General features: G+C 45.2%; 1 protein-coding gene across 4 annotated transcripts; it reads right to left on the minus strand.

The window, feature by feature from the left end:
- Positions 1 to 417: 417 nt before the first annotated feature.
- U2AF1 (U2 small nuclear RNA auxiliary factor 1) lies at positions 418 to 13,034 on the minus strand. Of its 4 annotated transcripts, none has more exons than XM_081570002.1 (8): positions 12,920 to 13,034; positions 9,312 to 9,399; positions 6,003 to 6,069; positions 2,736 to 2,785; positions 2,497 to 2,595; positions 1,853 to 1,986; positions 1,680 to 1,772; positions 418 to 695 (listed from the first exon to the last, which is right to left on the minus strand). In XM_081570002.1, the coding sequence occupies exons 1-8, from the start codon at positions 12,961 to 12,963 to the stop codon at positions 557 to 559; spliced, it is 714 nt and encodes a 237-aa protein (XP_081426128.1). In that variant the 5' UTR covers positions 12,964 to 13,034; the 3' UTR covers positions 418 to 556. The 4 variants fall into 4 exon arrangements, with proteins under 4 accessions (XP_081426128.1, XP_081426131.1, XP_081426129.1 ...); XM_081570005.1 differs by lacking the exon at positions 6,003 to 6,069 and adding an exon at positions 6,127 to 6,164; XM_081570003.1 differs by lacking the exon at positions 6,003 to 6,069 and adding an exon at positions 6,888 to 6,954.
- Between the last annotated feature and the right edge of the window lie 188 nt (positions 13,035 to 13,222).

A 13,222-nucleotide genomic window follows, 5' to 3' on the forward strand; every position in this document is an offset into this window, starting at 1 on the left:
GGGCCTGGGCATGCCCCTGTGTTACATGCCCCCAAGTCTCAGGGACACAAGGTGGCTCTGGGAGCAACACTAGAAGTTCACGATATGAGAGCCGACCCCTGCAGGGGCCACAGACCTGGCTCTGTTCTAACAGCCAGCACCGCTGGCAGCTTCTACCCCAGCCTACTAACAACTTCAGAAGAGAAACACTGGACCACTTGTTAACATGAAGGTAACAAGAAACAGGTCTGACTTTTTCTCCTAAGAATTTCCCCTTAACTGGGAGGTGTTTTATTTCACTCCTTAAGTTTAAAAATAGGTCATTTATACTCAGAGTGACTGGTAGAATACTGTCACCTCAGGGACTTACGATGTGCAGTTCTGTGAAGGAAAAGATTTAAAACAAAGACTGTGCACAAAAAATAAGCCACACAAGAACACTGTATCACTACAAATTTTATTCAGAAACCCATCTTTGTTTTTTTTTGTTGTTTTTTAAAAAAAATTCCCATTATGAACTGGTTTGGTCAATCAACTACAACACTTTCTAGCAGACATACGGTAAAAATGGCATGGCTCAGAATCGCCCAGACCGCTCCCGGTCTCTCGACCGCCTCCTGTCACGCTCCCGTCCTCCGCCACCGCCACCTCCGCCGCCGCGACCACGGTCTCGAGACCGAGAGCGACGCTCCCGGGAGCGGGACCGCGATCTATGCCTGCAACAGAGGACAAGAAACAAACCGTGGCACCCAAACCACAGCACGCAACCTAGCAGGACGTGACGGACACCTCTAAACACGGTGGCTCATCACACTGGTGACACGATGAAGGGAGAAATGCTGCCGAATGAGCCACAGGTGACACTGTACCACATGCCCGGATTTTGTCTGGGGTAAAAATGGGCAACTGGGGACCGAAGAGGAATGACACCTTCTCCCCCTTCTCCTGTGGAGCCAACTCAAGTGGCCAGGGGAGCCAAAACCCAGAATGGAAGGGGCATGCACACCATCCCACCTGAGCCAAGCCTCTCAGATGTTTTCAGCTAAGCAACAGGCCCACCAGCCCACTGTGGGGAAGGGAGAACAGGGTTCTTTCTCTCCTACATTTTTCTGCTGACAACAGAATGATCAGCAATGATGGATTTCCAAACATATGTTTAACAGCAGAGGGATGAGAAGCCCTCTGGGGGCCAGAACACAATCTGAGCTGGAAGAGTGACTGTTACACTGACACCCTGGCCTTTTCTCTGTTTATGAGAAAAGCACCCACCTGCAGTTGAGCACCAGGACCGGCCATGTGACTGTGCCTGACTGTCTCTGGTTCACAGGACGGTGCCCACCCACCCACCCTCCCCCTCCCGCCCTCCAACCAAAGACCTGCCCAAGAAACCCCAATGGAAAAGGGAAGTTCAGGCATGTAGGGGACAGAACAAGATCCTGTGCAAACAAATCTACTTTTAAATGGCCACCCGCCTGATGGGTCCCTGTTACCAAGGTCTGATGTCTACCTGACAAGCAGGAAGACGTGTGTGGAATGTCCCTCAGAGTGCCTTTTATATTTCACAGTGTACACTACATTCCCAGCAGAGCCTTCTCAAGAGAAGGCCCCGGGGCTGAGCCTGCCCAGGAGTACTCACGACCTTCCCAGTAGAGCCTTCTGAAGAGAAGGCCCCGGGGCCGAGCCTGCCCAGGAGTACTCACTTCTTGCGCCGGCGCCCATACAGCTCCCGTCGCAGCTCCCGGGAGATGGGCTTCAGGTGCATGAAGTTGCAGAAGCCGCCCCGCGTGCACTCCCTGCAGGAGGACAGAACGGTCACGCTGGGTACACAATCCCTCCTCCCCCACCCACTTCCCCCGGGCGGGCCCGCACCTACCCCATCTCGTACTGGCGGCAGCAGGCTTCTCTGAAGTCGGTCACGGGGGAGAGCTCGGCGTGGATCGGCTGGCCGTTAAACCAGCGGTTGTTCAAGTCAATCACAGCCTTTTCTGCGTCTTCTTCACGGCGAAACTGAAAAGACAGAGCAGAACTGCTCACCACCCACACTTCAGTAACAAGTATCTTCAATGATTGATTCAAATATGTATCACATGCTCACACAGGTGACATAATGCTAGAGAGCAATTTAAAAACTGGACCATCCTTTATTAACAATGAGTTACTTTTACAACAGTCCAAGATCATGCCACGTATGCTGCCTTGGTTTTCAAATTCAATTGGTTAAAAGCACAAATGTCATGATTTATGCAGGCAAGAGAAGTTTGAAAAAAAAAAAGGAAAAAGAAACCTAACATATAATTCAGTTTCTTCTCCAGTCCCACAACCACTAACCAACAGCCTAAGACACCCATCCTCCCGGGATCCACATGCCAGCTGCTGGACTGGAGCCGTGGCCAACGAGGGCTGGTCAGGGCATTAAGGCTCCTGCCTGGTCTGAGCAAGGCTGTTCTCTCAGGGTTGTTAGCTAAGGTGAGGCAGGGACCCCTCACTCCTCGGCCCCAACTGCTGCCTCAGTCCTACCTTGACATACACGTTCCCCACGAGGTGGTCTCCGAGGTTGTCACAGACATTCATCTCCTCCACCTCCCCGTACTTCTCCTCCATTTCTGTGAAAACCTCCTAAGGAAGAACAGGGGTTAGAGGATCACAATAAAGATGAAAAAGGAACAGAACGCATGAGTACGTATTTATTAATAGAGTAAAGTCCCAGTCCCCATACAGGGGGTGAATGGGTCTACAGGGTTCAGTCACTAGCTTACCTCAAAGAACTCATCATAATGTTCCTGCATCTCGACATCGCTCACAGCGCCTGTGAAAAACAGAGAGCTTGCTGGTTAGAACCGGGAACTGTGACCACCAGAGCTCTGTGCTTAAACTGCTATGTAACACACATCAGCTTATCTAGAGAGAAAACAGAGCTGCACTCTACTGGAGACTGAAGACACTGCGTCACACAGCCACTTGTTAAAGTTTTAAAGTGTGGTGAGATTTTAAAAGCCCCTTATGACCACCTCAGTTCTGGCTATTAAAATATTAAAATCATGACAAGTTTTCATCAGCATCAAAGGGCCAACATTTTCAGAAAGCATGAGGAAAAAGTTGACTCTCAAAAGAAATTTATAAATTGCAAATTCTCTTCCTTTTTAGATTTAAGATACAGGCCAAGTAATCACACTTTTCCCCTTTCCTTTCTTAGGTTAAAATGAAAGGTGGCAATCAGGCAGGGGAGATGATTAAAATCTATGCTCCCTACTAGCTTCTTTTTCCAGTTATCGTCTATACAGAATGTTATTAATTCTTTCTGATGTGATTAAAACCCAAATGATGGAAAGTGAAGACTGAGAAGGACAATGACCAAGTTCAATCGCAGTAATCTGAGTGCCCTTTTGCACAAAGGGAAAGTTACAGGTTTTGGTTGAAGAAAGCATTATTTTAGATGTCAAACTGTTTTCATCAAGTTTATTCTTCATAATTCATATGCACTAAGTGAACTCTTGTCCATTCTATGGACAGATTTAGCAAATTCACAGCCCATTCTCATTACATTCTACCATTCAAACTCTTGACACTCTCTGAACCTAAATCTGAAGAAGCAGAAAGCTGGAGTGTCAGTAAGCTGCTATTCCCAGACGGGCAGGAGCTTTGAGGCAGGGACAGCCTGTTGCTAATAGCCACCTTCCAAAGGAATCCTCAGGGACTGGCGGCCTCCTCTGGGCCCCCAAGGGCCCTAGGCTGTGGCCATGGGCTCTGTCCACAATGCCCTGGCTCTCTGAAAACTGTTGCCCTCTTAGGATAAAAACTAACTTCAGTCTTTTGATTCTGGCAATGATTTAAGCTCCCTGTCTAGCCACTGGGGGTGGTGGTGGGGGTGTCCCTGCATCTTAGTTGTTTTTGAACTTCCAGGAACCCAGCTTGCTTTACAACAGAGAGCTCAGTGAACATGTGTGGTGACGCCACTCCGGACAGCTCATCTTGATTTAGAAGTTACAATGAGTGTATCTCCTTCCCTGAGTAGAAACCAAAGTCTAAACAACAGAAAAGCCAGTCAAGAGAAGCCTATTCCAAAGGGCGGATTTTAATATTTAAAATTAATTTCCTTCTCCACATTAGGAAAATGAGAAGACAGAAAATATTCACACACTCAAAGTCTTGGCAATACCGAGAATCACATTTTGGTGGCCATTCAACTATTGGCTGTATTCGTGGGACTGGTATTTCTATTCTGTGACTACATAAACAGAATATTGTATTTTAATAACTTATATAAACTTCATGTTTTAAAATGCTTCCTAGCGGGCATATTTTATCTCCTATACTCTGGTTAAAATTTTTTGAGTCAATCAAAATGACCTGAAAGGCAGAGGTGAGTGATTAATTAAAAAAGCTATTCAACTAAAGTATTAACAAGACTCAGTATATTTTAAATACAACTTGAAAGTACCCAGTTTTCTTAAAGCAACATTCTTAAACTGGGATTCATATTTAAGTTTAATCCAAGCATAAAAAGTTTATTTTTCTGCAGATACAAGGTTATATTAAAAAGAGCCAGTAGTGATGAACCTAGTAGCTAAATTGTAGAATAAGAATTGCATTTAATTTGTATTGATACAATCTGGACTCTAGAATTGTAGCATTTAGTACAGCTAAACTTTTATTTTGTAGCATATGCAAAACAAGAGTCCTGTGAATCACAAATATACACACAGAGAACTAATACAACATCCTTTTGTCAATAAAGCATGCGCATCCCCGAGAAAACAAACAGGGCAAAGAACGATCCACTGTGATCCACTGTCGTTACTCAGTCCCCTACTTCTCATTCACTTTTGCCCCAGGGTAGAGATGTTACAAAATGACTTAACCATCCAAACAGGAACAGTTTCTTTCACCCATTGATCTTGTTTCTTTAAAAAAACAATATACCAAGGGCTACCAAGTCCTGCTACCATCAGATTCAAGGAAAGAAATTCTCTTATCAGGTCAGTATTAGCATTGAAAAACATTTAGTGTCCTGGCAGGAAAAGCGCAGTCCCTTCCCCCTGGACGCGGGTGCCACGCACCACAGCATGAAACCGGGAGGCCTCTCGGTCTAGACCAGCTCAGGGAGATGGCGGCTGCCAGGACCATTCCACCCACCGCAGGTCACCCTACAAACTGAGGGGCTCTGGGCCAAGGGTGTATCTGATCCAGGCATGTGGCCACCAAAGGTACTTCGTGGTGTTATTCTGTGGTCTATTTTTTTTAACAGCTTTAAAACGAACTGGTGAATGAGAAGCACCTACCCTTTGGTCTGGACCCTCTGATTTTAACACGAGTCCAGGATGTTCGTTTCAGCTTATCCTCAAGTGATTACATTTACTCTAGAGTTCAACAGTTATTATTTCTACTGTTCCCTAAAAACTACCCATCAATACCACATCTGTGACTTGACTTTAGCATTCCCCGGTACATAAAGGAGTGACGTCCACTGAGTGCCCACTCCAGAGCTATTCCCTGCGAAGTATCCTTTATTTCCCCAATGCAGGAGACACCTACGTAAAATATCTGATGAAAACAGAGTCCACACGGGACTGGTGTTGAAGGTCAGTGCAACCGGGAGGGCCCTACTGGGGTCATGCTCAGGACAATGCTCTCACAGCATGATCTCCAAACGGAGTTTAAGGGAAAAAACTCTAGTAAGAATCTCAGAACTATTTTTTTTTTAAGTTAGAGCGACTTTCACTTTAAGCGGGAAAAATGTGAGCCCACATTTAAGCTGACACACATTCTCCCAGATGACAGCCAAGGTCCCAGAAGAGCAGCAGCTCTGCGCTCTTGTGAAGGGCACCCTCTCTAGGCACTCGCTCCTTCCTAAGTGGGCACAAGTTAAACCTCCAGCAGAGGTTTCCATGGGGTCGGGGGACACTAGCTCTGACACCTCCAGTGGAAGGCGGTCCTTGACACTACGGCGGCAGACCAGGTGCAGTCGACACTGAGCTCTGACACGCAAGCCCAGGGAACCAGGGAAGGAACTTGTATGAACTTACAGCGCAAACCGTCAGCAGACTGGGAAGAGTTTTGAGGGTTACGGTAAATGTTCAAGAGGGCAATGGTCTGAAATACAAAACGCAACAACTTTATATTATGGAAAATTAAATGTAAACACTTAACCGGTTTCCTGTGGCGATCGCTTCAGTCAAGACTCAGTGCTGAAAAAAGAGCAAGTTATTTTCTTTTGAAGCAGTGATGTTTTCTCTCAGCTGATGGCTGTCCTGGAGCACCCTAACACTTCAGTGTAACAGAGATCCCATGATATGCTAGTATTGTATTTCTGTCACAGACTAGAAGAATTCACCACTTCAAAGTTCCAATCCAGTTAAACAATGCAGACAACGAGGCAGGCTACCACCAAAACCATCCTTGTAACAGGAAACTTAATGAACAACTGAGAAAGAAGCGTGCCTGTATAAACTGACTAGAGAAATACAATAATTACATATCATGAAATCTCCACTCCCTAGAGGAAAAATCGTAATGGTGAAATAAAACCCACACTTATTGGGCAACTTACCTTATTGATTCCTACATATTCCTAAGGTTTTTGATTTCACAGAAAGAACTTAATAATTGCCAGGGGTTCAGCCACTGTTAAGACCAATAACTGGCTGGTGATGTTCAGCTGTCAGAGGGCCGGACCCCTCTCGCTAACAAACATCCAGGGCGGGAGAGGCCTGGCCAGTGACCTCCCCGGCCAGCCTGCTGACCTCGGCCAAGTATCAAGTTCTTACTGTGAATGCCAAGGACCTCCGCACCGTGTCCTGTTTGCAACAGCTCTATGTCAGCAGCTCAGAAGCCAACGTGGTTTGTCTCAATTAAGAGTGGGCTCTTTAACACCATTGTCTTAAAAAAACTTCTCCAACTGTGGGACTTACAGTGTGAGCCGTCAGCCGTCTGTGCACTGTTTTGGGGATTACGATAGATGTTTTGAATCAAGATGGTCTGCGGGGAAAAAAAAATAAAAAGGGGAATTCTACTGGCTGCTGTGCATATATTAGACAATTGCAAAGAGACAACTTGTTTGCAAATGGCTCAACGCCTGCTGTTTGTTTGCTTCCTGCAAGTCAGACACTTGTCTTCTGAAGAGTACACCCAAACCATCATATTATGAAAACAGAGTTTGAGCGGTGACTTAGGTCAAGTGACTTAGGTCAAGTCAGCCAGCAACCAAGAAGAAATTGTTATTTTGAGTAGGCCCATGTTATTGAAGTGTTTTAATGAAACAGAACACTAACATTTTTTATGCTTCAAGCTAGCAGACACTATGATGTCAAAAAATTCATGTTATAATCATATTCCCCATATGAAATTATGTTTTTAAAACCAAATGTGTAACTCAAGCATATGCAGTCCATCAAGCTCTCTTGATCTCGTAGGAAACAGGCACACGAATGGGTTTCCTAACTCTCAGAGGCATCTAGCACATTTACATTTTCTTGGTGGGATCTCTGTTTACATAATACAATAGCTTAAAACATTTGCTCTTTTCCGATCCTTCTTTTAAGGGAAAAAAATCCTTTTAGCCCTTGTGCTTTAAACTGGATCAGGCAGACTTGAAACCTTACATTGTACCGTTCTTCTTAAAATCAAGTTGTCTGAAAAAACAAACCATGTTTAAGTTAGTAGGCTAGCACATTACATGAATCTTTATGTCCACATCACTGTAAAAAGCTTAAAAAGAAACCCACACTGACATTATGTTAGAGATTTACAAGCTGAACCAGTAAACCGCATAATTTAGGAAAATAAATATTCGGTCTCAACATGTATCCAAAGCAGTTTTTTGTAAGTGGTTTTATAAAACTGGCCTGTTCCACTTGTAGCTGAGTGTTCAAGGGGAGTGGTCGTGAGTGAGCCCCCACAGTCAAAGGTCTGCTCTGGAAAACCCACTTGGGAGGATGACCACCAGCCACACAGCACAGCCTCGTCCTCTGGGCCTGGCCTCTCCCTCACGTCACTGACAGCCTATCTCAGGCCCTGGCTGTTCCCCAGAACCAACTGCACTAGGTTTTTAACTAAAACCACCTGAGTGTGACAAGTCTGATGGACAGCTATACAAAGCCCAACTCTCCAACAGGAAATTCCTGTCAGATCTCACCCAGGTCATCTGGCAGTGACAATTTAATAAAACGACACTTAAAGGCAGTAATGCAGTTCCACTAAAATCAGAGGAGGTCAGATTACCTGAAACCAACCAAATGAATCAAAACAAGATGTTCAAGTTAACACATACAACTGACTCCCACCAAACTTCATGGAATCATGGCCACTGGCCTAGTGGGGGAGACTTAGTTCACAAATGGAAGCACTTAAAGGAAAAATATTACAGAAAATGTAAAGCAAATCCTCCAATATTCTGAATTTCAAAAGAGACATGCTCAAAGCAATTAAATTAGAAAACACTGTCTTTTTTCTTACACCACCTGGCTGGCTTTTGTAAACATTATATCCACTGGTGCAGAGGCTGCACATTTAGACTTCACGGTCCATCTGAAGGAGCTCAAGAGCCCTCAGTCTAGAAAGACTGAAGTCTAGATCTTTTTCAAATTCCAAATGTTCAGGTGAACATGGGCAGAAGGTTTCTGTTCCTCTCAGAGGTGCCTTCTCCCTTAAATTCACCAGATCACTTGAAGGGTGTAAACCCCTGCCTTTTCTTCAATTAGCTGAAAAGAAACTATCAAAAATCATAATTTTTGACTAAACTTACAACAGAGCTAAGCCCAATCTCTCAATTAACCGGCATCTCTCAATTAACTGAACAGACTGGCCACTAACCTGAAGGGAAGCGCCCACCTTCTAAGGCTAACTTTCATTTTTCATGTTTCTATAACATGATACAACTGGCTGTGTCCTTGGCTGGGGTCTTAAGGGGACATGCCCAGTAGTACTGGAGAGCCCCTGTGTGCAGAGCACAGCAGTCTCCTCCAAGGGGGCCCCGCCCGCCTCTACATCTACCAGCCTGGAGAAGAGGCCAGGTCAGCGCTGACCTGGCTGCCCCTCCTGACCCATGTCTATTAGAGGCAGGGAGGGTGGTTAAGGCAGTGAAAACCAGTCACAGCCAACAAGCATCTCTAATGATAAAAACAGGGAATGGTGCTCTCAGACCTTCTGCTGGGGTGGTTCACTTGCCTCATTCTCGTTTAAACAAAACACATTTATGAACACAAATAGAAAAATAAAACTAGAGGAAAAAAAACTCCTGCTTATTAATATGTGGAAATTACTAACTGCCTCTGTAAAGTACATGAAGTCTTGATAATTTACATGAAGACAGAAAAAAAAAGGAAAAACAAACAAACCTGGCTGAAGGTCGGTTTATTGTGCAACCGAGAGCATCTGTCTCCATGACGACATGCTCCAATTTTGAAATAAAACGAACAGTTGACTCTGTAAGGGAAAACGAGAGCTGATTTTTTTGCTGGAAAGACATCAAATAGATGGAAGTATGTCATCAACACAACAAATGCCACCACACTACTTTTCTTTTTTTACTCCACAAAGACACAGGCACGTTGTTTTTCTTGGTAATAGGTACTTTCTCATATTTTAGGACTGCCTGCCCACCTGATCAGTTGTGTCCACCTCTTCGCGATCCCTTGGACTGCAGCCCACCACACTCCTGTCCATGGGATTCTCCAGGCAAGAATGCTGGAGGGGGCTGCCATCCCCTACTCCAGAAGAGCTTCCCGACCCAGGGAACAAACCTCATGTCTCCTGCATGCAGGCAGATTCTTTACCACTGCCGTACCCTGGCAAGCTCTGGTTTACTTAGCTTCCATTTGCCCCTCCTCAAACATGGCACTCTAATTCTAACCTGATTTCCTCCTCATTCAAATCCCCTTCACTTTCAAGTACGGTTGATCCTTGAACAACTTCTATTCAGATTTTTCAGTTATTGAATCCTGCAGTACTACAAGATCCATGGTTGGATGAATCACAGGATTCAGAAGAGCAGACACGAAGGACTGACTGGAGGTTAAATAAACGGGTTGGATTACTGACTGTGCACAGGGCTGGCACCCCAACCTTCATGTGGTTCAAAGGTTCAATTATATTCAATACTTCTCTGCTCCACTGTTCTCTCTTAAACTGAATGTAAGTTAGTCTAAAACTATATTTAACTCAAAATCTATCTGCTCCTTTTCCTTCCATGATGAACTCCTCTCTTGAGGACATCAGCAGTCTGGTGAGGGATCAAGATCTTGACTCTGCTACTAACTGCTTGGGTTTGGGCCAGCAACCCCACCTGTTTGGGTCTCTGTAAACTGAGGAAAATGCCAACCTTGGCACTGTTCCAAGAACCAGAATCAAGTATAGTATGTGCTTGTCACATGCAGTCACTATCATCTAAACAAATAGAAAGTCCAGGTTCCCCCACCCAAGACACCAGACCAACAGAAAATTTCCAAAAAGAGGTCTGAAGTAAACAATCCTCCCCAATTTCAATACACTGAGAATAAGCTATTGGAGCACCCACTCTGCCCGTAAGAACTACACAAGATTGTCTCTTAATATGCTCCAATACTTGGACGATCCAGATAAAATCAAAACTAGCAATCCAGCCAGCATGACAGCAATGCATGGTGGCTGAACAGATCTGTGATGAGTTACGCAACCTTACTAGATGTGTCCCATTAAAATTCAGACTTGTAGAGGTGGGAAAGTTACCCTGTAGATTCAATTATTTTAGCAAGGCCCATTCACAGTTGCCAATGTGGGAGACCTGAGTTTGATCCCTGGGTTGGGAAGATACCCTGGAGAAGGGAAAGGATATCCACTGTAGGACACGACTGAGCGACTTTCACATTCACAGTTAAGATTAAAGGGCCTCAGTGAAATCTGATGGCCCATGAAATCAGCTAGCCATTTATTTTTATTATCAGGTAGCAATAAAAATGGAAAAGTCTAAATTTATCAGGAGACAAAAATGATTACTACATACACTTGAGTATGTCACGTTACATCTTCAGAAAGTCACTTGAAAATAGTTTGACTATCTCAGAATGGACAAAACCCCTCTCTCAAACATTAATACCCAACTATTCCATATAATTAAAACAATCCTTGCTGCTGTACTATCAGAAATGACTCATTTCACAATGGCCAGTTAATCATTGAATTTAATCTAGTAGTCAAAACTTTTCTAGTGGGCTCACTGGACTACTGCAATAAAATGAAAAGATGTTAAAGAAAAGACGTGATGTACTATTTGAGAGAAGATATTAGAAAGGGTAATCCATTCTTAGATTTAGAAAATGTCTAAAACCTCAAATGTGTAATTAGCTAAATATTTTTAATTGCTAGACATACATTTTACTTTCAGTTTAAATTAAATTAAAGCTAGCAGGAATCATTTTTCAGCTGAAAATTTTGAGCTGTTACCTGGAAATTAAAACTCCACAAATCTCCCTGAAACAAGAAGCCTAGATTAAATAATCAAGTTCCCTAAATTACAGCTGTGACTTTTGTAATACAACTCTAACAGATGAAATGGGATTATTCACGGCAGGAATGTAACAGCATCACAGTGTAACAGTGAGGACACCACCTTATGCAGCTTTTTACAAGAACGAGGGAAAGAAAAACGCTACGAGACATAAGTCATGGCCCACACTGATATAAGCTCATGAGTAAAATCGACACTGCATGCTCTTCAGCAAACTTGAGAAGCCTCTTTGTCCAGCAGAGCTGGCCAATCCGTTCAAGATCCTGTTTCCCAAGCTGCTGCCTCTGGGGCCACAGCATTCAGGGCACGCCTCTCTTCCACAGCACTTAATGTGTTTCAATTCATTTTAATTCATTTTAATGTTATCCTTTGTACAACAAGCACCCCCTTGCTCCTTGAGAACAAGATCCAAATTTTACTCATCTCTGAGTCCCCAGACACTGGCCTTGAGCTGACACCCAGTAAGTGTTTCTGGAGTGAACATGACTGATGACTGTCTTGTGAGTTTTGCTAGAAAAAATATAACCCCCTCTTCCAAACAACACAGGAGATTCTAGAATGTGTAAAATAAGACATTTTACAAGATACACTACATCCTGGAAAACAGAAACAATTTAAAGTTTTTGATAAAGTTGTATCAAAACATTAGCTATGGCAAACTTATGAGTTTATTGTTAAAAACATATTCACATAAACTCTGTACAGCCCTGAAGAACACCAAGATGCTAACCATTTATTCGAAGAATACATCCAGCTCAATCTTAAGGTTTTCAAAGAATTATCCTCCCAAATTAACACCGGGCAAAGCCAAAATTATGTTTTTTACTCTCAACCTAACAACTGACTGCGGAAGGTATGCAACCTAAAAAAATCACCCATCTTATTATTATATTGGAATTGCACCTGAAAGTATTTTAAAAGCAGACTGTCTTTCACGGCTCGTTAACTCGTAATCTCCAAAATACTGTTTCACAACAAATGTCCTTATGATCAGTTCGATGATCGCTTAACTCACATAAGGCTTGTTAAGCACCTAAAACCCTAACAGGAACCTCAGTTATCTAACGATTTAACGCGGGCGAGTCTATACTACAGCTTGCCCGACTCGACATTAAAAGATCAAAGTTGGGAGATTCGTTAACGTTGACAACTTCAGCACAACTCGAGTCGGCTTCCGAGAACCGGGGGCACGGGTCGCCTGTAGGTGGGCCGCCGAGGAGCCCCCGGGGGGAGAGGCCGCTCTGCCCGAGTGGAAGCCCGGCGCCCGCCCGGCCCATCGCCCGCCCGGCCCATCGCCCGCCTGCCCGGGCGCACGCGGCGGCGCGCGGCTCCCGAGGCCGGAAGGGCAGCCCGCCCCTCCCCCCGCCAGGCCTCCCGCCGCCGCCCGGGCCCCGCCGCCGAGCTCCTCCGCGCGCCACCCGCCTCCCCAGCCCAGAATCCCTGCGGTCGGTTCTCACTTACTTGTCTTTCTCAGTGCCGAAGATGGAGGCCAAGTACTCCGCCATTTCCCACCCGCCGCCGCCGCCGACACTGCCGCCGACACTGCTGCCGACGCCGACGACCCCGCCCGACGCCCGCCTGAGACGTCACCCGGATGCGACGACGCTCGTTCCGCCCCACCAGCGTGGCGGCGCTGCCCAATCAGGAAAGGCGCTGTCTGCGCATGGGCGGGGCTTGGCGCGCGCGGGAGGCGCTGCCCTGGTGGTCGCGGAGCTCGCGCGCCGCTCGCCAGCGCCACCTCCCGGCTCTCGTTACGTTCTCCGC

Source organism: Giraffa tippelskirchi, chromosome 2 (genome assembly GCF_054371585.1).
Source record: "Giraffa tippelskirchi isolate mGirTip1 chromosome 2, T2T-mGirTip1v1.2.pri, whole genome shotgun sequence".
In the NCBI taxonomy this organism is placed as follows: domain Eukaryota; kingdom Metazoa; phylum Chordata; class Mammalia; order Artiodactyla; family Giraffidae; genus Giraffa; species Giraffa tippelskirchi.

Coding starts and splice junctions, on each gene's coding strand:
- U2AF1 (XM_081570002.1), bottom strand. CDS start 12,963: ATGGCGGAGTACTTGGCCTCCATCTTCGGCACTGAGAAAGACAA. Junction 9,400..12,919: donor TTCGGCACTGAGAAAGACAA/GTAAGTGAGAAC, acceptor TTTCCCTTACAG/AGTCAACTGTTCGTTTTATT. Junction 1,987..2,496: donor TGGGGAACGTGTATGTCAAG/GTAGGACTGAGG, acceptor CTGTCTTTTCAG/TTTCGCCGTGAAGAAGACGC.